The 27,692-nt window shown below is 37.7% G+C and overlaps 2 protein-coding genes across 4 annotated transcripts in view; both read right to left on the bottom strand.

The window, feature by feature from the left end:
- The window catches only part of LOC131362209 (metabotropic glutamate receptor 4-like), a 112,642-nt gene extending 98,036 nt beyond the window's left edge, over positions 1–14,606 (bottom strand). Inside the window, exons 1-2 of one of the 2 annotated variants that reach the window (XM_058404063.1) lie at positions 14,172–14,606; positions 13,793–13,827 (exon numbers count right to left, since the gene is read on the bottom strand). The gene's annotated coding sequence lies outside the window, so the exon portion shown is untranslated. The remainder of the gene's footprint in view (positions 1–13,792; positions 13,828–14,171) is intronic. The other variant, XM_058404062.1, reaches the window with a different exon arrangement.
- Positions 14,607–15,322: 716 nt separating this feature from the next.
- On the bottom strand, positions 15,323–26,972 carry LOC131361869 (ras association domain-containing protein 1-like). 2 transcript variants are annotated; one of them, XM_058403474.1, is made up of 6 exons: positions 26,663–26,972; positions 22,282–22,406; positions 17,610–17,714; positions 17,189–17,483; positions 16,764–16,879; positions 15,323–16,395 (listed from the first exon to the last, which is right to left on the bottom strand). In XM_058403474.1, exons 1-6 carry the CDS (start codon positions 26,970–26,972, stop codon positions 16,249–16,251), a joined length of 1,098 nt encoding a protein of 365 aa, XP_058259457.1. In that variant the 3' UTR covers positions 15,323–16,248. The 2 variants fall into 2 exon arrangements, with proteins under 2 accessions (XP_058259457.1, XP_058259458.1); XM_058403475.1 differs by lacking the exons at positions 22,282–22,406; positions 26,663–26,972 and adding an exon at positions 20,290–20,902.
- Positions 26,973–27,692: the final 720 nt, after the last annotated feature.

Raw genomic sequence — 27,692 nt, 5'->3', positions numbered from 1 at the left:
AGTCTGTATAGGTAAAGACGAATTCCCACAGGTACCACTATCAGCAAGCAGTCAAATGGTATTGTAGATAATGCTGCAAAGCCAAAACAGACCAGTTTGTTGATGAAAGCTGTTTAAACCAATAAAATAAACTCAGAATGCAATCATAAAAGAAATCTTCTGCACACCTGAAGATCACATATTGATCATAAATATTATTACAGCTTATTCAGAGTGGATTTTTTCTCTAGGATGATGACAGTGTTCCTGTTCACTGTTCATATAAAAACCTATTCTGTCCTGTGACTGAACTGTATGCTTGTGGTAATGGTCGAAGATGACAGAACCGAACCTGTTCGATGTGTAGATACGGGCACAGAGTCTCATTCACTGCCTGTCTTCTGCTCACAGTATCCTCAAATGATTCAGTATGTCTTTTCTGATGCTTTTATGACATGTATTGTGTATTCCAACACAAGTGCTAACTGGGCTGCAATATAGCTAAATAACAGCCTGTGGCTGTATCATAGTAGTTACTGACATTTCAATCTCTAAACAGCTCTGTCTTTAACCCTGAACGCACTAGACTGGGTCCGTGTGTTGTCCTTAATAACTGTAATAACTGTGAAGAATTGTTGTGTGTCGTACGCTGTAAGCTCATCCATCTGAATTTATACGCATGACTTTGCTGTCATACAATGTGGAGAGCAAATTTGAAAATAAAGCTTCACAAGATCTAGATTAAACCCTTCCAGTGTTTTCTCCATTACTGAAATAACTGTCATTAGATTCTTAGATGTAGTATCATAATATTGTTCAGACTGTATTAACAATGTTATTCACATATCCATTTCATAAAAATGTTCATACAACAATAATGCAGGCAGAGTAATGCAGCTACATCGGATTGTTGTGAAAAGTACTGCTTGGAGACCATGGAGGTGTGGAGGTGGAGGTACTGCTGTTGGTGTGGTCGGTTTTGTGCTCCATCATTGAACATTCCGTGGCTTCGGCAGATAGACTGATGCTCATGCTCATAAGTTCCTGAAAAACACCTGGTTACACAACTGCACTTGACTATATAGTGTACAGTTATAGAAGGGAAATTATTTATAATCGCTCTATCCAGTGTCACCCAGATCAGGATGGCTTCCCTTGTGAGTCTGATTCCTCTCAAGGTTTCGTCTTCATATCAGGTCAGGGAGTTTTTCCTTGACACCATCACCTCTTGTTTACTTATTAAGGATAAATATAAAGTTATATTTTAAACTTTATTATTTTTATTCAGATTTTTTATATTCCTGACAATAGATAGATAGATAGATAGATAGATAGATAGATAGATAGATAGATAGATAGATAGATAGATAGATAGATAGATAGATAGATAGATAGATAGATTTTGGGGGGAATTTGAGGGAAATACTTTCTTTTAATATAATAAAAGAATAATAAAATAATAGAAACTACATATATATGTTGGTGATCTTTCAGCTGCTCCCTACATATGTGAGGGGTCGCCACAGCGGACCACAGCAGACCCATTTTTTTATCCGAGCTTGGGACCAGCACTGCATCCAGTGGCTGGGGTTTGGGCATTGGCTGGAAATCGAACCCGTGCATTCCAAACGGTAGGTGAGAAACCTACCACTGAGCCACCAGTGCCCTATGAAGTTACATATACATACAAGATATAAGACTAAGAAGAAAGCAGAAAACCTTACCTATAGAATACAATAAGTGACATTAAGTGCAGACACAGTACAGTAGTGCTTTTATAAAAGTATAAAAGTAAAAGTGCTTTTATAAAGTGCTTTTATAAGTCTTATAAAAAAAAATAAAATTGAACTGAAATTAAACTGCTAAGCTGCTATTAGCTTAAGTGTAAAATATAAATACATAGTAATAGGCATGAATCCCTTGCTGGTCAGACCAGACCTGGATTTCACCAGTATGTGCTAGAGTTGTAAGACTGGTTAAGGTAGATCTGTCTTATCTGAAGGTATTGCTTTCTCCCACACACTCAGTAAGCATTATTAGATTTTTTTTTTTTAATTCTACCAGTACACTTTGCTCATATCTCCTACAAACTCAATAGCAATGTTATGAACTTGATCTAAAATGTTGGTATTTAAACCAGTGTGAGCAGTGAGAGAAACTAAAACCCTGGAAATAGGTTCAGACTGAATGCTAATGGGTGTGTTTACATGCACAATAAATATCCAATCACAGTAACAACAGATTTTGGCTGTTAGCAGTTTATTTAAGTACTCATGTAAACTGCATCGTCTGCTATAGTAACTTGAACGAAAGTCATTACTAAATTTTAAGAACTCAGATGAAGCAATAATATATAGCTAAACTAAGAAATCCACCACCCAACTTAGTAATGCACTATTTTGCACTTTTTATTTTGTTTTTTTTACGGTGTCTGGATACAAAATATGGCATGCAGTGTACAACTGTACTAGACAGGTTCAATATTCTTATTATATGTAGTTTATAAGAACTGAATCAAAAGACACTGATGAATAAGTAACAAAAAAAAAAAAAGAAATATAGTTCATGGTAAAATTATGACCAGCTCCTTGTGGTTTTCTTTGCTAAAGAAAGCAACAGTTTCCATCTTTAGAGGTTTACAATTGCATAGTTCTTTCATGGAGTAGTGATGAATTCGTCTGCATTATGAAGTATATAATTTTAATTACATCAGTTTAAATATTCTTGTCTCGATTCATTTATATTGAGCCTCATCACCACTGCTTGTTCTAAAATCTTTAATTCTGTGTAATGCGTAATGTGCTGCTTGAGTAGTAAAAGAAAAATGATTACTAAAGCGCTTATGAATGCATTGATCGGACCATTGCCAAAATCTTGTTATCAGAACAGTTTGTACATATAAATGTTAACTCTGGTTCCAGGGACCTTATGTAAGGTACCTACTGATCAGTCAAGTCAACAATTACAATAGAGAAAATAACACATTTTATAACACATGTTGTTCTTGCATCTACAGGTAACAAAAATAGATTTGTTAAAAAAAATAAGTCCGTTATTGGCATCTACATAATAATTGCAGCTTCCTGTATCCTAGAACATCTCTCTATTGTGTCCTTTTCTGCAATCTTGCTTTTCACATGGTGCAGCAAGAACTGCTGAACATTTACTGTATGTTTATGTCTAATTTAGTAGTTTAATTGAGAAGAGAAAGAGGCAAAGTGCCCCAAGCCTTTTTTAGATGTTTCAGGAGGCTCAGAGGCTTTGTCTGAATGAGTGTTCATGGGCCAAAGCCAAAAGCAAGTCATTTACATGCACAGTTTTAAGTAGACTGAATGAGTGGGGTTTTTATGGTGGGTTTTGTGGTGTTTTAGATGGTGTTTTTGAATATCAACATTGAACTTTCCTCTGCAATACAACAATAGAATCCCCCTGGAGAGACACAAAGAATAAACACCCACTCAGTCCTCACAAGAGTCACAAATGCTTTCAGACAATGCTAATCAAACAGTGCCTGCCCTCTATGCTATATCTTTTTATGAGGTCTTTATATGTGTGAGTGTTATAGCCTAAGGAATTGTATTGTTCACCACAAGGATAGTCAGAAAATGTATACACAGCAGCACTGCATACATAAACTAGGACACCCAGGAATGAAAGAGCCAGTGTTGTTGTGCCTGGAAGGACACGTTGATACTGTGTAAGAAATTCAAATTGATATGCAGGTGGACGTTTTTAAATGGAGAATCAATAGCAAGCTCTAATCAATAGGTGCTTCTAAAATGCAGGCCTAAATATAGCTGATCAATGTTCAATAGGGTTCGGTAGTGAAATTCTGAACTCTATGGTGCTTATCGTGGGCAGAATTGTCTAAATCTCTCTAAATATGACCTCATCCCATGCTGTGCTTGACTAAGTCACCTACCGAGCATGCAAAATGCAAGACAGCAGCTGTGTGTACATGCTGCAGCTCCAACCTCCAAATCCATGGCTTCCTCTGTTCAGGCATGACGTAGAGATCTGGAAAACATCATAGAACCAGCCCTGGAGCTCCAACACAGCCAGCCATAAAGGAAGGAGTGAGCTTGATGCCATGTAGCTGTAAGGCTATATGAAATAACATCCACCCAAGACCACCCCACCCCCCGGAGTGAGAATATGATGTAGCATCAATCATGATATTGCTCCACTGCTGAGTTATTGCCCCTGGAAATAGGGTTAAGAGTAATCTCATCAAGTCTGCAATCGGTCACCGCATTCTAAGATGTCAGCCAGCCTTTTCCTTAGCCCTGGCTTCCTGCTGTAATGGGCCGAAGTAGACTAGCTTTAGATTTATTCGGCCCAGGTTGAAATTTTAAGACTTCATTCATACAAAGATAAATTTTTAGGAGCCGTTTAGTAGAGCATAATGTGCCACTGTGTGACAAACTTCATATTACTTTCTGTGCAATGTTCCAGAGTAAAAGCCACACTCTCTGATATTTGATAGTCTTGAAAACGCCTTTTAATTAATGAAGAAACTCGCAGTATCTTTTCTTATATTACCACAGACTAAGTCTAAATGTAGCTTTTATAGGGCATTAGAATAAGTATTGATATTTTAGTTAAAGTATTTCCATTGTAGAAAAATGATTGTTCCACTTTAAAACAAGATTTAAAAAATGTAAACAAAATGAATAACTTTATGTAATCTAAAATTCTGATATCAAACTGCGCAGTTTATTCAGAATGCCTACTGAATCAGTAGAAACACTGTGGTTAGAGACAGCATGCTGATATGCGACAGTCTGCAGAATCAAACACTAGGAATAACATCAGGAGAAGAACTCTCCCTGATAATGGTAATTAGCAAATGATGAAGTTATACGTTTCTGCTCAATTTAATATATAATGCTCGCATTAAAATACTTCAGTGAGTCTCCTTAAGCGTTGTGTCACACCTCTTTATTTCCCACAACTTATAACATGAGCATGGCAAAGCTGCAGCTACACAAAACAATAAAAAGTGATAAATAACTTCAAAATATGCAGAGAGGTAAGACAAGTCTTAAATATTTCAGGAGACTCAGCAAGATGAAAATAGTCTGGAAGCAAGAGAGGTAAAAGCTCAACCCCGTATAATGTGCAGATGTTTCCTTAACACATAAATTCAATTTGAAAGACCTGAGTTATATGAGCAGGAGGGATTTTGAGAAAGTCTCTCAAATAATAAAAGCCAACATTATGTAAGGGCTTGAGGATGATCAAAAGAATTTTTAAATGGACTTTCTATTTGAGCAATGGTCAATGCAGCCAAAGTAGGGTTGATATTTTAGTTCTGTAGTGGATTGTTATGCCACCATTTTATGAGTCTTGCGTGTATTTCTATAATACTGATGTACAGACGTGAACTTTTCTCATTTTTGTATGTGAGTATGTATATGACAGCAATGTGCTAACAATGACATGAATAACGAGTTGCGCTCTTTAACTGTTCTATGTTATATTTAATGTTATGGAGCATCTGCCAGATATGAGTTTTCAGAACAGAGCAGTTTGCACTGTCCAGTTTCTCCTTAACATGACATGCAGAGGATTTTTTTCTAAGAGAAGCTATGGAGGAAGCAACTATAATGCAAATAATAACAGGGACTAAAATATAATATAATATTATAGTATATCCAAGCATACTGGCGGCTTAGTGGTCGGTTTGTGGGTTTGATTCCCACCTCAGCTATGTGTGTGTGGAGTGTGCATATTCTCCCTGTGGCTCTGGGGTTTCCTCCCCCAGTCCAAAGATATGCATTGTCGGCTGACTGACCAACATCTTAAAATTGTCCATAGCCTGTGAATGGGTGTGTTTGCAACTGTGCCCTGAAATAGACTGCCTTGTGCCCCAAGTCTCCTGGGATAGGCTCCAGGTTATTTGTGGCCCAGAAGGATAAGCAGTCCCAAGAATGGATAACAGAATATAACATAATTATATTGCAAATCATCACCATAACAATTAAACACATTTGTTTGTTATATATTCACAAACTCTTTTAAAAGAAAAATAACTTCAGTATTATTTGGATGGGACATCATAGCCCATGCTACATACACAGAGCTTAAAATTCCCAATGTAAATCAGCTCCCTTTGTCCCAGATTCAGGGTAACTACAAAGAAGGGACTACAATAACAAGTGCCTACAAACAAAGCCTTCAAATTACTACTGCTGAAGAGATGAAAAAATGTCCTCATTTATTCTGGTTTATTAAAAAACTGGTTAAACAATCAATGATGCAAAATGAACCTCTAGTAAAATGACCTACTGAAATGTTCTTTTTAAAAAGGGATTAAAATTGTCTCTTTGATTCACTCCCAGTTTTACTTTGTCTGCTTCACAATACCATGTGGTTATGGTTTTTACAACAGATGTTTTAAGACTGTGCCGTATGGCTATCTTGTGCAGTACGGATTTATAAGTGTGCTACAGCTTGAGCAAATGTGTTTATGTCATCGCTTAAATGTTTCAACAAATAAAGATGTCACTTTAAAATCTGTTTTATTTTCTTTTTCATGATCTATATAAAGATCACATCATTTCTATATAATTTTATATATTTTCTAGCAACTGCATGTCAGTGCCTATTAGCATTCATTCCTTATACAGGCAATACAAAAAGACAGAACCCAGTGAGTGTAAAACTTCATACGAATTATTGACAAATTGTTAAATATATTCATTTTCACATGTTCCTTTATACTCTACGCATTTCCTCAGCTGCTATATGATTTTTTTGTGTTGCTATATTGTGTATATATTGTATATACTGTCAAGGGAAAAAGAAAGTACACCCTCCTAATTCTATTATTATATTTGTTAGGATCTAAATAGCATTTGTTTGGTCCTCACCAACTTTAGGTAACAACAAAATAACACAAAAGATTTCTATATGTAGTCATTTTTGGAAAAATAAGTATATCATGAACACCGCCAAGTTTGGGGAAAAACAAAAACAGTGTATCACCACGAACACCTCATACTAACTGTCAAGTTTGGTGGTGGAGAGGTGATCATTAGAGTTTTGCAACCACAGGCCCTGAGAAACTTGCAGTCATTGAGACAACACTGAACAGCAGCTTAAGCTGGGCCAAAACTAGGACATGCAACAGAAAAATGATACCAAGCACATCAGCAAAATCGGCATCTGAATGGAGAAAAAAATGAAGGTTTTGGAATTTCCAGTCAAATCCAGGCCTCAACCCCATTAATGATGTTATGGTGGAATCTTGAGAGAGTTGTGTGTCATCGAATGCTCTCAATCATGAATGAACTGAAGCAATGTTATAAAGAAGAGTGGGGCAGAATGTCTCCAAAACAATGTGAGGGATGTGATCAACTCCTACAGAGAGCATTAATTTGAATAAATGAAGTTTTTCTTGTTCATGGTGGTTTTACATGGTATTAAATTATAGGGTGAACTTAATTTTTTCCTTGTTTCTGAATGTTGTTTTACTTTTTAGTAAAACTGTATACACTGTATATTATATGTATACAGAAGATGCTGAGGAGCACTCATTTGTTAGTGCAGCTATGATAAAAACATTGAATTGAAGAATATGATATTGTTATTGGAAATATGGAATGGTCAGGTTGATATATATATACATATATATAGTACAAATAGTTACATTTTCTGTGATCCTATATTAGTATTGGATCTTATTTCATGTTGAGTTTCCTCTTAAATACAAGAAGGTTAACTGTATCACAAAGGACTCTTAAAAATCTTCTTAGTTATATATATAACTATGTACTGTATATATATATAAATATTACTGTTTCAGGTAAAATGTCAAGTGGTACTTGGTGCTCATGTTCTACCAATCTTGTAGTGCACACAATATTGCATAAGACAGTAAAGATTTGTTTCCACAAGATATGCTAAAGGTTTAGAAAATGTGCATAAAAAGCAGAATTCCAGGTTTGAATGGAGCTTGCTGAGTATTTTAGATTCATAAAACTGAGCGGATAATTACCTACTACATAATTCCCCCATTCCTTTAGCACATCCCAGTCACACATCCATGCACACAGCACCCTGAAGAAGAGTTGAGAGGTCTGTCATTAATATCTCTGCAGTCTACTCTCCCTACCCAAGCCATCAGTCAATTAGCATGCTTCCTAATACCTATAGCTGAGGAGAGCCATGTGTCCTTCTCCCCAGGTTGTCGCCTTTGCATTATTAATTGGAAAGTTCAAAGTAAATAATTACATCTCATTATCAAAACCCGGGAAACTATGCTGGAGGCTCTCTCTCTCTCTCTCTCTCTTCTGTGTGTGTCTGTCACAATGAGGTGGCTGAGAGCACGAAACTAGAGCTGTCACTGGCATAGATTCAGCAGAAGATAAAGCAGTATACTGCTCAGATAAACAGCAACCTCTTCATGTCTCGAGTAAGGACGCTCTCTATCTCCCTCTCTGTGTCCCTCTCTCTCCTGCATTTTTCTTTTCACTCACACTCTCTTCCTCTTTCTATAATAAGTTTTTGAGCTGCCTCATTTTTGCAATGTAAGAATGAGGCAACACCTTGCAGGCTGTGGCATGCTGAAACCAGAAACGGTGTGAATGGCACAATCCATATGTCGCGCCGGTATATACATAGGTGAAATAACTGGGGGAATACTGGAGAAATAACTTTGTTTTGTCCTCGAGTTTATTTGGCTCTAGAAAGTCTCCAATTCATGGGATTAACTCTATGGCTGTTATAGAGGAAACAAAAAGAAGACCCATAATCTCTGAGAGATATAAGTCATCAACAGCATGTAAAAGCCATGGTTAGTTCTCTCTTGTGCAATAAATGATTTTTTCATTTAGAAACAGCACGAGGTGTATAGATGCAAGATCTCCCACCATGCAATTCTGTGAAATGAAAGGCCCTTGGCAAATCACTTATTGCACTCCTCATTCATATCTGAACATGAACTGCATTTGAATGAGAAGTCTGAATGGTCCCTTGCATTTGTCTAATTTTTTTTTTTTTTTGGATCATGTTTTTTTTTTGCTGATCTATTACAGCTGAAATGTAGATATTTGTTCTTAAATTTAACTGTGAAGACCTTTTCAGATCTTTGAGGATTTCATTTGATTTTAATCACATGGTTTTGCCTAAAGCTCACTGGTGTTTTTTTAATGTTGCCTTACTGAGTCGGCTGTTTCTCTGTGTGCTGATTGAATGTGTGATTAAATGAATAATAGAGATGAGGAGCTTGGTTGGAGGTGAGGTAGATAGGGGACATCATGCTCTGTGTGAGACTGATGCCAATGGCCTTAGGAAGGTGTGTTCTTTCACACTTTCTTCCACAGAAGCTTGCCATGACATGCTCTTCAAGCTGTACAAGGACTCTATCAGATGCTTCATTTGACATAAAATACAATGGCTTTATACTGGCTTAAGAGTAGGATAGAAGGACTTGTGAGATGCCTTAATTCACAAAAACATCACAGCCATACTGTGATCCAAAAGTTTGAAATAATCTGAATTAAAGTCAAAGGCAGAGTAACGTGAATAATTCACACTATAGAAGTAAAGAAGACTTTACTGTTTTTTTTCTAGAAGGAGATAGCAATGGAATATTCTTATTCCTATCACTAAGCAACGTACCAGCCAATAAGGTGGCTGCATGTTCATGTAGAGGAGTCGAGTGCTGAGTTCTCCTCTGAGCGGGTTGAAGCACTCAGCATCACAGTGTAGCTGGCAGGATGAATACATGCTGATGTAGGATTCATGCACATCACAAGATGCAGGTGCCGAACGTGACAGGACAACTGATATAAAACAGTCACAATACTTAGTTGGATGAATGCTCTAAGTCTTCTGTGAATACATACATTTTGGACGAAAAATGAATAGGAACAACAACAAAGTTTCTGCACATCTTTTTTTGTAAGGCATCATGCTCAATTTGAACACAAAATCTTTTTTAGTCTTTTCATGTGTCATTTCTATCTGATGTGCCTCATTTGCAGCGCGGCATCTTCAGACACCATCAAAAGCATTTTAGGTGGAACGTGTGGTCCCTTTTATCACTTGTTTGTCAATGCACTGCCAGCTCACTGTTACGCTTTGTAACTAAGCATTCACTGCAAAGGACTTTCTTAAAATATGCTTTTCCTTGTCAAGCACATTTGAAATCAGCTACAAACATGCAGTTGAACAAACAAACCTATTGAAGAGAAGAGAGCTTCGGATGTAATTGCAAACAAAGCCTGTGGTTTGCCTTCCAAATCTAAAAAACTAATGATACAAGAAGCAGACTTAATGGGCAGGGTCAAGCCTAATGGGTTCATACCCAGAAACCAACAAACCCATGAACCATCAGCAACCACCCAAAATGAGCCAATGCAGAATGCACATCACACAAAGAATCCATTTATTTGGTTTTAGAGACTGCATTTGTAGCATCACCTATCCAAAATAAGGGCAAAGATGCCTTGCATTTGTGTGAGCACAGGGCAGTGAGTGGGTTTGCTCTTTACTCCATCTCTACTCCAGGGCTGTCATGTCTCTTACATGTCATTATTTCCTACACTAACATCTGTCTGAGCTCTGCCTCTGCTCTAGACCAGAACATGTAGAAAAGGCTGGGGAAGTCCAACATTAAAGATCGTGTTTAAAAACACCAATATAAATGTGCAAATGAGCATAAATGCACAAGTGAATGAGTTTACAGCTTCTAAATATCATATACCCAATGCAGAGCAACACATTTGGAAAATGGCCTAGCCTAGATTTTGAAGGGAATGTTACTGGTTTTAGCTCACATTAGAGTCTGTGAAACTTTGGCTTTGTTTATGAACTTGTTCTCTGCTAATAGGCTGTTTAATGTTTTAATCTAGTTCATGGACTTATTTGTTGAACTAATGGTGATAGTATTTCTCTGCTGTAAACACTCACGTTTCCTGTGTGTTTGTGTGTGTGTGTGTGTGTGTGTGTGTTGAGGAGAAAATGTTTGAGTGAATAGTGATTTCAAAGCATCTTCATCTGTAGTGATCAGAGCAACCAACAAACCACTTGAGAAATCGAAATCAAATGCTGCAGGTATGACGCACATTGACTCATCTCTGCTGACTACTACACAATTTCATTAACAATGACTCTTTCATTCAAAATGCTTAAAGGTAGAAGGACATGTCATTTTCATCATTTCAAAATCATTGTATGGATTTAAGCGCTTCAGTTACGTAAGCAGGTGCAAGGAAATAGACTTACAAGCTTGGGGTGTAAAGACAAGAAGTGAGTGAGAGAACTTCACATTCTGATGGGTGAGTGATGAGACTGAAGAAGCCACAGGAGATTGCGCTACTGCTTAAAATATAAGTGTCAGCCAATAACCCAAGCAACACTGGTTTTGTTGTCTTTCTTTTTTAGAGTCATAGTTCATTACAAATCCATACACATTTCATTTAATACTGTGTTAATTAGCATAAAACATTGTGCACTCTTTAGTGGTCTATGAGTAAAGGATCAGTGAGCAGATGGTGTTGGCCTGGTCGAACGTGATTGAGATGTGTTAGTGAGGCGCTCATTTCAACAGTACATTTGCACATTTGACAGATGTTTTTATCCACAGCAAATTACAGTTGAGCTTAAAGATTATAGGCCTTGTGCAAAGGCCAAGCGGTGCTGCTATTTGATCTTACAACCTTCTGATCAGCAGTCCAAAGCCTTCAATTCAGTTTAACTGTATTTGTATATTGAGGTCATTTTTAAATACTTGTGGACTTTTATGACAAAAATTCAACAAGCTTGTGAACTCTGTCATTAATAAGCGTTCATAACATGGTAGCATAGCTAAGTTAATCAGGCCAGTTTTCCATTTTTTAAAAACTGGCCTGCTTAATGTTTAATGATGTGATTAAAACACGGTCCATGGTTCAAGTCTGATCTCTGGTTCCTACTCATGTGGTTTCCTCAGGGTTTTCTCCATTTTCCTACCACCTCCTAAAAACATGCCTACAGGATAGACTCCAGATCCACTGGATGAAGTGGTTATTGAATGAATGAAATTTAGCAACAGCCTTTATTTGTCACATATACATTGCAGTGAAATTCTTTCTTCGCATATCCCATCCTTGGAGGTTGGAGTCAGCGATGATACAGCACCCCTGGAGCAGAGAGGGTTAAGGGCCTTGCTCAAGGGCCCAACAGTGGTAACATGGGGGTGCTGGGGCTTAAACCCCCAATTTTCTGGTCAACAACCCAGAGCCTAAACCACTTGAGCCACCACCACCCCTAATGAATGAATGAATAAATGAATGATAAATGAATGAAATGCAAACAAAATGTTCAATGTTCTAACTGATGTACATCAGTGGTGAGTTTGATGAACTCATCTCATCTTTTTCATGTATTGATATGTAAGACAGTGGCATGGTAATGGCATGTAAAAATTCCAAGACACATTACCTCACCTGGGCCTAGTCAGTAAGTAACAGAATAATGGCATAACATCATAAAAAGTTTTAGCTACAGAGTTCTGATCTCTTGAACTGATCCCTCAAGTGCTCATAAATATCTCCCATCTATTACCCAGAAGTTTTGATATATCGTTTTGTCAGACAATCAATTTAATTTCATTGGATTTATTTCCCATCCAACTGTATAGCTCACTTGGCTTCCAATCTCATTATCATTAACTTGCCTAAAAGCAAACAGAAGTCACAGTCTGCATTCGAATCAGAGCAAACCACACCCCAGCCAGCCTGATGCAGCCCTCTGTGTATTAAATAATACTTGATCCTCATGTGGACCCATAAAAAATTGATTGAGTAGTAAACAGTGAAATGCTTTTCAGCATTTTGGCTGCTGTTGAGTTGATAGAGTACAGTATCCATACTCAGTAATCAATAATAAATGTCAAATGTGTAGATGGTGCATGTGGTAAAGACACAAAGCAATTCATCTATGCAATTTACAAAATGGTAGCATATTAAAATTATGAATATAGTATTAGGTACACCTAAAATGTTTGATCTGTGAATGTATCAAGAAGATGAAACATGACTTGTGTTCCTTTCCTTCTGCCATCTGTTTCTTTCTCTCCTCTCAAAGGATGCCTTCTTACCTGAGAGGGAGTATTAATGGAGAAACAACTCAATAAAATATGTTTAATAAAAAACACTCTTGCAGCTTTCCTTTTAAGCATATCCAGGACCTGTTTAATGTCCATGCTTATTACATTTTAGTCGAGCGAAACTTTCAGACATGACCATTTGTTGCCCGTGTTTTTTTCAGTTCACTAAATCGATGGCACTTGGACAACAACTGTGAGCATTTTTAATTCATTATTCATTTGAACTGAAGCAGTAAGGTCGCTCAAGTCATTTTTCACTGTCCAGCATAAGCTTTAATCAAGACTGTATGCTCCAGAGTGCCAACAGCTTAGCGTATGTAGCAGTCTCAAACATGCATGAGCTAACGTTCTCCTTCCCTCACTCTATCCCTGTTGGCTCAACATGTCACAAGGAATCCCCATGTGAAAATTTTTTGATAAATTAGGTTTTTACACCCTATCATCCTCTGATCTACTGATTCACTACTAATTTCAAACTGTAAACAGATCAGTCCAACATGCTGATTGAGTAATCAGCATTAACCCATGATTCACCCATCCAGCTCTTCTGCACAGATACCAAACCCTGGTGCAGGATTACCCCCTGTCCGGCACAACTGAGTGTTTTCCCTGCTCTAACACCCCCGATTCAGCTAATCACCTAACCAAGAGCTCTTCCTTAGTTAAAGTGGGTGTGAACAGAACAGGGGGTACACCAGACCCAGGGTTACATACCTGTCTTTTACTGGAAAGATGAAACACTATAAAACCTGTTGAAAATAGAGATGTAGAATCAAGATTTTTTATTTATTTATTTATTTTAGATTTAATGTGCATTTCTAAACTCTCCCAGTGCAGACCTATATTTATTACATAATTGCAAATGAGTCTATTTCTAACCCAGTAGTGCATAATATATCTTTCCTGCTTTCCTTTTAATTTTTGGAAAAGCTTTTCCCATACCCTTTGTGTTCGTATAGTATATAGTCTATTTAGCTCCTTCTCCATCGAAGATGTGATGCACGGCTGTTCATCAGGCGTGTGAATGATACATTTGCTGTTTAGTAAACACATGCATGTGTTGGATTTCAAAGTTGACCCATTTGGCACTTACCGTCCGAGGCTTCTGTGGTTTCAGTTCACAACTTAAACCGGGCGTCTGCAGATGGATATTTGTTGCTTTCTTGCCGAGTCGTCGACTTCCCCAAGCCCAACTCCGCGTGCGCTTTATTTTTTGCAAGAAACGGACGAAAAATCGTTTCGATCACGGGAACTAAAAGAAAAGCTGTTGCGCTGTCCGAAAAAAAAAAGAAGAGCTGAGACAGCCGTCTAAGACTGTCGTTCTCCGTGTCTCTCTATCTCTGTCTTTTTTCTTTCTCCTCTTCTTCCAGTCCGTCTGCATTCGCTCGCGCCCGAACCGTCGCTAAGGCGCACTGATCCGAGTCGCGTGCAGTTCGAGCTCGTGAGGATGACTAATGTTAAGCAGCAGGACCGTTAATGCACACACTCACTGTAAAGGAGTAACACGGTGTTTCTTTGCGTTCAGCACCCCCCCCCCCAACACACACACACACACACACACACACACGGTACACTCCAGCGGTGAATAGGAATACACCACACACCAATGAAAAAGTTACTATGAGCACACAGCTAAAGCTAAAAACTGCAGTTTTGTTTAATTTGCTGCAATGAGACGACAATTATCCCAATCGCAGCACACACATCTTCATGCCTGGAGCAATTTCTAAATAATACAGCCACTTTTATTTCTTCTTGAGAAATATATCTTTTACTATTTTTTCTGCTACTTCATCCTGTCACATCATTTTATGTGGTTTACTGTTAATTTCATAGCCACACGCTACATGCTACATACACCGCCACAGTGTAGCTAATATAGAAGCAAGTCAAAAAAAGCAAAACCAATAATGTTTTATTTCAAGACTGCTGCTTCAGTTAGGAATCTCCAATAGGAGATTATTTGGTGCAAACCATTATCTTTGGGGAAAGCTCTGGGTTTTGTGAAATCCTGGACCTATGAGAATAAACAAGTACGTCAGGTTAGGCGTGTTCTAGCTTAGTTAACTGTTGCCATCTACTGGTACATCTCAGTTTAGAGTCATTGCATCTATTGCAAGGCAAATGAAAGTCATAAACCAAAAAGTTCATTCTTTCAGACTCCATCGCTGTCACATCCAAATTGAGTGCTTACTAAATATTCCGCAATAAACTGGTCTGATTCAAGAACAGACACAGCCAACATCGTGGAAACTGTTTATTGTGAGTTGGTGAATAAAATATTTCCAGAAACTGAAGTGACTGCACATGAGAAAAGATCAAGATTGAATACTCACAACAGGTGACTGACAAAACATACATGTAAAATGACATTAAAAAAATGACAGGACAGGTTTAACATCAGATATGCAACAAGAAAGAAATTTAAACAAATAAAATCATGATCAAGAACCTTTTGGTTCTGGTCAGCTTGTCTGAGCACAGTGTGCCAAGAAAAGTCTGGATATTAATGTAAGCAATCCAAGCAGTAAGGTAGTAAGCTAAGACAACTGGTCTTGTTGCTTTAATGCTGAAGATATTTCATCACTCTTCCAAAGGGCTTTATCAGTTCAAATGAATAATCGGGAATTCCCTGGCATTTCCAACACTCAGTCGTACTAAAGAAAACCAATGGATGAGCTAGAAGGTATTTTCAACACTGCACAGCAAGCCCAGTCACATGAACTTACTACAACTAGATTTTTCACTGACCTGGATAAGGAAAAAAGAAGACAGAGTCTCATAGCAAACAGAGGGAAGAAAGGAAAAAGTAGATTTAAAACTTCACCAGCAGTGAAGTCAGGAGAGTCCTGTGTAGTCTCCATAGAAACACACTGTTCTATCTTGAGGACTCTCTACACTCACTCGAACAAATCACACACCATTCACAACAAGGTGTTCTATTTTCACTCGTCCATTCCCCAGTATGCTTTCGCTCGCTCTCAGTCACGACTCATTCTCTCCACGTACGCACATCTGGTGGCGCACTTGCATTTCCACACTCGTTCGCACTCTCTCGCTCTCTCTCTCACACTAATCGCACTGATGCTAGTCCATATGGCTCGTTGGACATGGTGAAGACTGAGGCCCCCTAGTGGCCACTCGTCAGTAAGACATGCTTGGTGAAGTGATCAGCCAGGGTTGGTGCTGACCAGAGCTTGCTGGATGCGATCACGAGCGAGCGTATAGCGCTGCATGATCTGCTTTACATGCTCCTCTTCCTCTCGCTTCAGAATGCGTAGGAAATTCTGCAGCTCCGGCAGGGAAAACGCATCCCACTGGGAGAAGAGCAAATAATAAAGTCAGCGATAAGCAACCATTTAATTAATAATGCATGTGTACATGATAGCATTTTGTGCTCAGGTCTCTCACTACAAAGAGAGGACAATCTCAAAGGACAACTTAAATGAATCCAGCCGACCTAACGGACAAAGAGTTATGTCTATATTAAGTGTTTCTGCAGATAAACTTGCTTTGCTTGCTTTTTTAACATGAAAGGAGCCTTGGTAGCAAATTACTGAGCATCTCTGGTAGGAAACCTGAACAGGACATGTTGCAAGTCCTGGTAATTGGGAGATTATAAACTGAATCAGCAGATGCGCTATTCATGTGAGGGTAGTGTAAGGATGTAGCAGGTTTTTCTTACATTGACCTCTCCAGTCTCATTCTCCTTTAGTACCAGACTCAGCACCTTCTCATTTGGACCAGCACACAAACGCAGGAACAGTGGACACTCATCATCGGGCAGCTTCCTTAGGTACACTGAGAGGGAGAGAGAGAGATGTATGGAGCAAATACTGTTGTTAGTACAAGCTTAATCTTCCTAACAGTCAGAAAACTTTGAGGCAGAATGGCCACACTGTGCAACACAAACTTTGGAAGTGTAACTGTCCCACCAAATGTCCCATCAATAAAGCACTTTAAACTAAAAAGAACCATGAGCAACTTCAAAAGCTGGAGAAATCTAGTAATCAATCTACTAATTTAGAATAGAACAATGCAGATAAGTTTACTAAATAAATGGCATTCCCATTTTGTCAAAATTTACTCATGTACCAAAGATGGCTGTACCTTGGTCATGGCGCTCAGTGCGCTCAAAAAGTGCAAACTTTGCAGGATTGTCGATAACTGTGAATTTCTTGAGCAGGGCCTGAATCACTTCCTGTGCACGAGTACGAGAGCTGATGTGCAGATGTTTGGCCGTGTCCTTTGGGAGGTAGAAGGACGTGCGTCTTTTTACTGCTCCCCCTCTCTTTCCTTTGGCTGACTCCTGGGATGCAGCACCCTTTCGCGGCGGTGGAACAGACACAGGTCGAACCAGCTTCAGATGAACTTTGATGAAACCGTTGTAGGTGCCATCTTTGTTCTGTGCAAGATAAGCAACCAGGGATCAGATAATTAATGAACATGATCACTAAGTAATAAGCAGTGTAACATGAGAAACATGAAGAAACAGGAAACACTGGACATGTGAATGAATATGAAACCTTACCAAAGACATGAAGAGGTTGCTGTTTATCTGAGCATTATACTCCTTTATCTTCTGCTGAATCTCTGAATGTGACAGCTCCTGTTTTTTGCTCTCAGTCACCTCATCCTAACAGGCACACAGACAAATCATTATCTCAGTTATTTCCTACTTTACAAACAACAGCAGCAGGAAGTCCATTTACTTTTATGCTAAGTGTTTAATCAGCTGTCTAAATCTTACCCAGAAAACAGATTCATACCATCACCTTAGGAAATAGAGGAAGTGCTAAAAATGCCAGAGAGAGAGTCACAGCATGAGTCACAGATTTGTGCATGACTGACCGGATGTGGGTTCATGTGAATGGGGAATTAATGAAAACTAGCATAGTGTCCAAGTATCCGAGTCAATCACACTTCTTTACATTAAAAAACAAAAACAAAAAAAACAATCCAAGATAATCCAATTTTCCTTTCCTATTATACATTTTAACTGATCTCTAAACCACACAGCTTCAACTGAAGCTGTGTGTCATAGGACAGTCAAATGTGCTGGTAGAGATAGTTTTAGAAGCAGCCTCTTCATGCTGTGCATCAAACAGCTGAGAGAACAGCTTGGAACAACTGACACACAATCAGTTCCTCTTCCAGCCAATTCCACCATCTTCACATTGTCCACAGACACACTAATTCACAGGAGCAACTTTAACTACTTCATTCCTTTCTTCGATTTAATCCAGTAAACCTTTTCACTTACCACTATAAAATGTCTGTTTGAAAATCACCCTTAAACACGATTAATGGATTTTTTGAGTCTATATAGGATTTCTCCAAACTTGCCCCAAAATATAAAGAAGCATTATTATGATTCTTGTGCCAAAAAATATGGACGTTAAAGATTTATTTATTTTACTTACAATATTAATATCCTATTATAAAACTTCCTATCATTTGATATTCTACTTTGAATCAAGTATAGCCCATAAGGCCAGTTGTTAAAAAGTTACATCACCCTCTGAACGCTTCCGGTGACAGGGCAAAGCGATGATGTCAGCGCCAGCCAATCACAAACTTTGGTCCATCCCATTATTCAAGAGAATGACAGTATGTGGATGGTTTCACAAGTCAGTCACGCATGTTTTGGCTTTAAAGCTGGAATTCCTGTATCCGGTTAGAGTAAAAAAAAAATAGCCTCCCCCAGTCTCACACCATGGAAAGAAAGCTTCTATTGTGTGCCTTATTCACATGTGGGTGTCAGATGGTGTCATTTTTCAACAGCTACATCATCCTTCCTGCTTGGGTATTACCACATCCAATCAGAAACAAGTTTCTCCACTCTAAATGTTGATTGCATGCATTATATTCTCACACCAAAATATCCTCATGCACTTTATATGTATTCAGTGTTTTACAAAGTTCTAACAAGTAGTAGAGACTCAAATAAAAAAAAAAAAAGGCTTTAAAAAGAGAGGCAATCTGACCTAATGGATTAATTTAATTTGTTCATATGGCACTGCTGACACAGTTTTGAAATGTCATTAAACTAAGGTGGAAAAAATATTAATGAGCCTAAAAGACCAGCATGTGATGAAGGTAAAGTGTACAACTTTTTTACAGGCTGTGTGAAACTCTAAGCACTCTTAGGTTTGTTTATTTATAGTCTGTTTGGATAAAATGATTAGATTACACAATAAACCAATATTTGTAAGGCTTAAGTGATTCCTGAATACAAAATTTACATTTCTGGCATTTGGCACACATCCTTATGCAGAGTGTCTTACATTTGATCTCGTTTTATACAACGGAGCAATTGAGGGTTAAGGGCCTTGCTCAAGGGCCCAGCAGTGGCAGCTTGGTGGATCTGAGATTTGAACTCACAACCTTCCAATCATTGGTCCAACTCCTTAAAAAGGGTGAGGGAGGAAAAACTACTAATCAGATAAAATGCTAATGAGATGGACTGGCTCGTGTGACCTCGGGTCTGGTGCGGAAACTTTACAAATTTAGTTTGGGGTTCAAAGCCTACATCATTAGCAAACACAACAAATAGGTGGTTGGGTACCTCAGATAACCCAGACTTTTGGTCAGACTGAAGAGACAGTGGTTTCAAAATGAGCAACAATGTGTCACGCAGGACCATGCAGTTGTGTGGGCTTTTCTAATGAATCACCCTACTGTTAACATTGCTTCCCCTTCCTCTCTCCCACCCCTCCCTAATACATGTCTGAAGGCCTTCCTGTTCTCCACTTTTACCAGGTTTGACCATAAAGCTGCCTTTTTTTTCCCCTTTACATAAATACAAATATCTGGTTAACTAAATACAGATCATACTGGAGATAATTATACTGGAGATACTGGCTGCAGTTCATCCATAAAGAACACATTTACATAGTTTCTAAAGGGTGGGGGATGGTGTGGGGGGGGCAAATGTGGATTATTAAAAATAATACAAGAAATAAAAAAAATAAAATAGAAATGAAAATACTCAAGTCAAAAGTCCATTATAAACGCGGTAAATAAAAGCAATAACTGACTCTTACACGGGCACATGGGAGGAAGTCAGGGACAGTGGTACAGTTATAAATACAAGACTTTTTTTTTTATCTCGACATCCAGAGCAAGTTTTTTAACAATTTGCTGAAACAGGAAATGAAGCATCACCCCGTACTGTGGTGTACTGAGTGCGGGTTTTATATCGACCTCACCTTCTCTTTCTGGGGTTTGCGAAAGAAGGAAGTGCGCGCGGTGAAATACTGCTCGAGCTCCGTGTCCGAGTCTTCCTCACTGCAGTAGCCGCTGCTCGCCGAGCTGCCCCATGTCTTCTCAAAAGACGGAGTCTGGTCAGCACAACTTACTCCACTCATCGCGGAAAAAAAGAAAGTTTACGAGTGTTTAAAAGTTGCTATTAAACCGCTATTCAACTAAGGCGAATGACTTTTACTTAGACCGAGTCAACGAAGTGTCGTTTTCTATCTAAATGTACAGAATATATTGTAAAAACCTATAGACCTCGCGCGAAAGATTCACAAACTGTCTCGCTGTACCAGGCATTGATGAAGTATTAGCCCACGTTGCTCTTACACCGGAAACGCTCCGCCCTGGATGTTAAAATTGGAAAATATACAACCCAGGCCGAAGCACGCTGTGATTGGCTCTACACAGGAAGTTCCAACTCGACGATTACGACATTGCAGCGCGCCATGTTTCACTCGGGCTGAATCTCAAACCGCGCCCTGCTGGCCATACAGAGCACTACATCATCAAATCTATTGGTCCACATCACTAACTAGTGCACTTCGCTTGGAAAGAGAAAGGTTTTTGGAAAGCTTCAATCCAAAACCTTAATTCCTGACATGTTGCCATGTCCGTTTTTTCCCCGCGGAATTGAGCTACTTTTGAATGATTTGTTGTTTTTTTGCCCCCACCGGATGGGACCTGGGCGTGATGCAAACACTAAGATCTTTATTAGTAAAGCAGATATGGGGTCTGTTTTTTTTTATTATTATTATTATTATTTTGTTATGAGGAAATCATTCCTCTTTTTTTTTTATAGTTGCTGCTAACTGACTGCTCACATGAAATGAAATTAAAATGAAATGAAAATGAAATGTAAATGAAAAAGTCATTAACTCAAATTATATACACCATGGACCATGTCAACTTTAATCTAATGACAAGCTCTATGTCTCCAATAAACAGACAACATATTATTGTAAGCATTTAAATAATAAGTCTAAGATTTAATTCGATTACCTTTCATAAAATTCTATGAAACTGATGGAGCCTGTGGGCTTCAACTGTTTTTTTTTAACAGTTCACTGAGTGTAAAGGTTTGAGAAGCCTGTCACTTGGTCACAGCTATGTTATAAATATTTAAGCATTCGTGGGCACACAAAGCTCTCATACCTCTGACACCCTTTTCGACATACAGGCAACAAATTAAAGTGTAAAATATTAATAAAAAAAAATATATATATATGGGGGATTTTGCTGGTATTGTCCCCTTATAAGGAAGTGTCGGATGTCCATAGAAGGCTATTTGGATTGATAACCTTTATCCTATGCTTAAACATTTCTCCCCCCATGGAATTGGTCTGCTCCAGGATGGCAGTGTTTAAGTACAAGCTAATAAGGCATACACAAATAAAGTATAGGACAAGGCTATATTTGTAATATGAATATTCAGCATAATAGCATTATGTAATGACTTAAGCTTTTTTACATTTACAGAATTTGAGTTATACATCTACAAGACAACACTGATGACTGTAGTAAACAGTAAGTTACATAGGATTCAGTAAGTGTGCATAAGTTAAATAAGAGTAGCAAAGATGTGATTTAAGGAAGCTAGAAGTGGGGTGGAAATTGGGTTGGCAAGACTTATTTCAGATGATGCTAAAGCCAAAGGAACATAAACTTGCATGAGTGGAATTATAAATTACATATTAAATAAAAACTGAGACTTGACGTTTTAGTCAGGAAAATGATGATCTTTAGTGAATATCCGAGATTTATTAGGTGGGCTCCATAGCAAACTGATTAACAATCACATTGGGATTTATTAACATATACCTTTGCTATTACTTTAATGCTGAACACAGTCATGAAAATGATATATAAGTAAATCTGCTATCTAGTTAATTTATGTTTTAACAAAGACATATGCAAATGTACCAACCCTCAATTATATATCTTACCACGTTGGTGTCCGTTTCAATGCTGTCCTGGACGTCACTGGACTGATCGGTAGTAGTGACATCACCCTGATTACAGTTGAGTTTAATGAGAGCTCTACAGCGGTAATGGCAGGTGAACCTACAGTCTGGCAAACACAGTAAGGTGAGAGAGAATGTGAAATTTGATATTGCTTCTGTCATTAGTTACCAGAAACATCCAAATCATATTAAATAGAGTAAATTCTGGTGACTCTGAAATTCATGCAACAAATTAAGAGTATTAAACTGACAACAGTTAAATAACAGTGTCATTTATCATAATAAAACAGTGAGTGTATTTGAAACATTACATTAAAACAAATCTCACAGAATGTTGTTAATATTGTTAGTTTAAGGTAATTTAAGTGTTAAGCTCAACAACAACAGACTGGCAAGTTTGTTTCCAAATCTAATGCAATCACAAACTGCATTAATTCAGATGCGTACACTAATAACACACAAGGGAAATAAAAACACATGTATGGTAAAAGTGGGTAAGTACTCATATGACAAATAACCATAGTAGATAATACTGAGTGATAAAATATGGTCAATAATTAACCCCTGAATGTATGAGAACAAAGCAACTCCCTGTCCTATTATTCATATTCTGTGAATGTGTTAAAAGCCATTTCATAATGCATTTTAGAGTTTATTATTTATGAACAACCACAGCATTTTTAACTAAGCTTTGTTAAGACTTTTGCTGAAATATTTTCTGATTACATTTTGACAGAATACAAGAGAACTTTGGCCAAAGATGAAGAATTGCTGCTGTATTTTATAATATACAGTACACAGCTGTAAAGCCATATTTAACTCAAATGTGTGTGTGTGTGTGTGGTGTTAATAGTGAAGCTTAACATTCAGTTAAGCATTTGGAGAACAAAAAGCCCCATTAAACATGAATAAATATGAATAGCATGAATAAACACATTTGCCTAATATTTTATTATTTAATCATTTTTAATATTGCTTATGAACATGTTCACAATTAGGAACAACTCCAGTAAGTATTATCTGTGCACTGTAGACGTTCTGTCACGTGGCGTTTACAACCAGACAATGAAATCTGAAAACAACAGCATCAGTGCATTTCTGTTGGGTAAAGAGAAGTTCAACTCAGTAGAGAGGAATTCAACCAACTTCCAATTTCTGACATGTTGCCATGCCCATTTTTTCCCTCACAGAATTAGGTCCCTAATGATTGATTTTTTTTTTTGTTTATGATGTTGTCAGCACCGGATGGGCTTTGGGCGTGTCACAAACACTAGATTCGTAAAGCAGACAAGGGGTCTTAATACTGTAAAGACATAAACACTCAGGCCCCATTCAGTCTAGACACATTCAGACAAGTGGACAGATCTTAATGCATGTCTGAATGTCGTAAAATGTGTAGTGTCTTGTGATCCAATCCTTCAGGCCACTTGTGGCATTGGTCTGGGATGCATGTGGCTGTATTGTTATTTGTTTTGGGAACACCAGCATGTTCCAATGCATCCCTGAGCACATCAGAACAACACATGCTTGTGTATGAAAGGTTGTATTTATTTATTTTTTTCTTCTTTTTCGTCATTTGCATGCTTTCTTGAAAGCACAAGAGATGTAATTAGCTGAACAGTCAATACACATATGTGGCCCAGTCTGATGCTAGTATGAATACTGATTTATCTTTTTAATCTTTTAAAGGGAGATGCTATCTGGCAGCTAAATATAAACACTTCATTTAAGTTTTTGTTTCTATTGGCTTGTGTTTGGAGTCTGGTTCTGACATGAAGTTTTGTCACTTTTGACAAATTTAGCAATCATGGTACATGTGACAGTTTACTGTACTTCTTTAACATGTACTATGTAATGACCTAATTGGAGATTAAAGGTTGTACTGCTCTTCAATGCAAGCTGTAAAGCTGAAGTTATTTTATATGCTAGTTTACGTGTGATCCATTTTAATTTTCATTAAAAAAATGACTGAATTCGAATTCCTCTGCTACTTTAACCTGGTAATAAAACTTCCAGGTGGAACAGCAAATCCAATACCATGGCATTTCATTTTCTGGATGAGAATCTGAGTTATATGGAAAAGCTATGAAAGAACAAAGACAAAAGATAAGTATAGACTATAACACACACTCGCACACAAAGGAGGACAAATAAAGGTCAGAAATAAACGTTCGTCCTACAGTGAGCCTTTTGAAATACGTTTGAAGAACAAAAACCCACAAAAGGGAGTTTTTTGTCTGAAGACAAAGTTTTAGAATCAGAGCTTCCTTTTTAGTCAACCTTCCTGATTTACTCATTAACTACAGGAACTATAGTCAAAATATCTGAAACATCTATGCAAAATGTACAACTGTCAGCCAATGGCAGTCAAGAAAGAGAAGTGCAAATATCCCGCTCAGGTAAAAGTCTGAGCAATGCAGTATAAAATGGCAGCTGTTTCATGTTTTCTCTGTCTGATGTTTTCTCTGACAGAGCAGACAGCATAGAAGCAGTGGAAATAGAAACCACATGTAGGGACCGAAAAACCAGAACAATATAGTTCAATAATGAGCAGAATTAAATCTAAAGTGTTTTACAAAGAGTGAGACAAGATATGTTTAAAAGGATGGAAATAAAGCATTCATACACAATACCTGCACAACCATCACCATAGGGGGGTGAAAGGGCAGGAGCAAGAAACTGTAGGAGTGAAAGACAGCAAAAAAAACTGCTCAGCAGGAAACATGTTGAATTCACATGTACAATTCTGTGGTTTTACAACAAATTTCTTCCACACCCACATCTGTGCTTAAACCTATATGTGTAGTATAGTTCCATTCCCACACACGAACATAACTCATCATCAACCTCAAACAGCTATGAACAAGTTATATGGTTATGGATATATTTTCACTGCAATTAATCTACTATAAATTACAGAGCGCATGTACAAATGAAAAGATTAGCAACAAACACAGAAGCAGACAATGTGGGAACTTGTGACCTTAATAACTTTGGCATTATGCCATTAAGGTTTCCTCCAAAGTGGAAGCTACTTTCCAACGGTAACATGGTAATATTCAAATGCCTATGTCAATACACAGAGAAGGTTTATTACAATTTGGAATGGAAATAAAAATGTAAACATTGTCTACGAAATGAAAGCCATTAAATCTACAGATGTTCTGAGTTCACTTGTGTGTGTGTTTGTCCATTTCAGTCTTATCTGTTCTGATAATGCAACTTATTTATCACTGTATAAAACACAAAAGAATATTCAGTTTATACAGCAATATTATGTATTACAAAATAAAGTTCTAAATGTCTAAAATGTTTATGACTTTTTAAATAGCTCAGTTATGTTATCACTAAACCTTCAGTCAATTAAGAATAGAAAATATGTTTGAAAAGTAAGTATGAAGGAGACACACCAGTCATAATCCACCAACCTTCTGTCAAGAGCAGACTGGAGATATTTTAAATATCTTGTCATGCAAAGAGAATTGGACAACAGATAAGATGGCTGTCATTTTAAATAAAGAGTGGTTCTAAAAGTGGTTGTATATCTGTTTTTTTTCTATTCATTGATATCAATGTGAGATACCAGTGAAAGCAATGTTTAAAGTATTCAGGACAGTGCTGACTCAGTGTGACCTTGTGTTTTGACTCCAACTTCCTAACAAGTTGGAATATGCAAAAAAAATAAATTAAAATAAATTTAAAAATAATTCACGGCTCTTTGGAGCTTTACATTTTGTAAAAAGGATAAATTTAAAAGTCATTTTAGCAGTACACTGAAAAATATTTTAATGAAACTTTTTGACAGTAGTACCTCATTAAATCATTAAGTAGTTTTAAGTTTGTTTTTGTTTTTTTAAATCATGCAACTTATTTCACAGAACTGGAGAACCCAGCACAAAGCAACATGATTACAGGGAGAATGAGAAGTGATGACACTACATGCTGTGCAACTTTCCCACCCCTATAGCAGTATATCTAATGTGATCTGTATAACTGTATAATCATTCCCTTCACATCATAATGGAAAACTGCCATAGTTATACTTTGGATACATGTTGGTTCACAAAACACGCATTCAACCCTATTTGAACATATACTTACATAACAGACCTTATCCACTAGTTTAATCCCATCATGCTTTCCATATTATTCAGTAATTATGAGTTATTCAGTAAATACTGTGGGATTAATAAAGGTTATGTAGTTAGAGTATATGTGGTGAGAAATATAAGTCTGGGTGACACCTTGGAGTCTAGGAGCTTCTAGCTTTACATGTATACTGTTAGAATGGACCACACAATTTTCATTAATGACAGGCACAACATGCTACTATTATAACCTCACAAAGAGACCCAACACTCACTGGCACAGCGCAGGCTTTGTTTGTACACCCCCCAGATGAAGTCTCCACACAGATCACACCAGGTGGGTTGAGCATGGCTACAAGGATGGAAGTCGTGACCTTCTCCTGTCTCCTCCACCAGTGGTGGGTCCTTCTTGGTGTCTCCCAAGAGCCTGATAATCTGCACACGGTTCCAGAGCTCCGGGAATTTTCCTGGGCTTATTCTCAAGGCATTAACCCTCTCTAGACGAGGGGTCCGTGGTGGTAGAGAATCAGTAAGCTCAATTCGCTCACCAAGCTCCTCAAGCTCAATAAATTCCCCCAATGACATGATGTTCTTCACAGCTTTATTACGCACCTGTGTTAAAATAAACGGTCTTCCAGGTCTTTAGGTCATAGTAATCTCTCTAATTTGCAGTCAACTGAGTGCAGTCTGTATCCAGTCCAGTTTAAGACAAATGTCTCAATGAAATGTCCAAGACCTTTCATTGTTTCACGACTTGAGACAGTGAAGGTCTATCAGGTTATGAAGGGTTGGAGCAACCACTTTGCACTTTGTATTTCTGGAGATAAAAACAAGGACAAAAAAAAAGGAAAATCACTTTCAAGTTTTTACATATATTAGTCATTTTTGCCCCACTGTCTATTTGAAACTGCTTTCCTAAGGTGTTTTGAGTGGAACATTTACGGGTTTAGCTACTTTGGGTTTTCCAGCAGCTGATGTGTGAGTACTGCAAAGTTTCAGTTAACAGACACTTCAAGGAAACTTGAGAATCCTAACTTATGTTTTAGGAGACAAATGGAGAAAAGGGAATTAAGAAAGTGCCATATCAGATTACTGGATTCAGTAAGGAGTTATAAAATAAATGCAGAGATATATATTTAAAACGTGCATTTTGTAATGACCTACCTAAGCGAAAAGAAAGACGACTGCATTTCAACTGAAAAGATCCGTTCTGCTTGGTATGAACAAACAGAGCTCCGAGTTCATCTAATAGGCAAAAAAAAAAAAAACTAAAAACTAAAAAACACACAGGCTAATACACAACAG

Source organism: Hemibagrus wyckioides, linkage group LG11 (assembly GCF_019097595.1).
Source record: "Hemibagrus wyckioides isolate EC202008001 linkage group LG11, SWU_Hwy_1.0, whole genome shotgun sequence".
Classification (NCBI taxonomy): Eukaryota; Metazoa; Chordata; class Actinopteri; order Siluriformes; family Bagridae; genus Hemibagrus; species Hemibagrus wyckioides.
This window is presented reverse-complemented; position numbering and strand designations above follow the sequence as displayed.

Coding starts and splice junctions, on each gene's coding strand:
- LOC131361869 (XM_058403474.1), bottom strand. CDS start 26,972: ATGTCATTGGGGGAATTTATTGAGCTTGAGGAGCTTGGTGAGCGAATT. Junction 16,880..17,188: donor CACTGAGCGCCATGACCAAG/GTACAGCCATCT, acceptor TCTCCCTCTCAG/TGTACCTAAGGAAGCTGCCC. Junction 16,396..16,763: donor ATGAGACTGGAGAGGTCAAT/GTAAGAAAAACC, acceptor CTCTTCTCCCAG/TGGGATGCGTTTTCCCTGCC.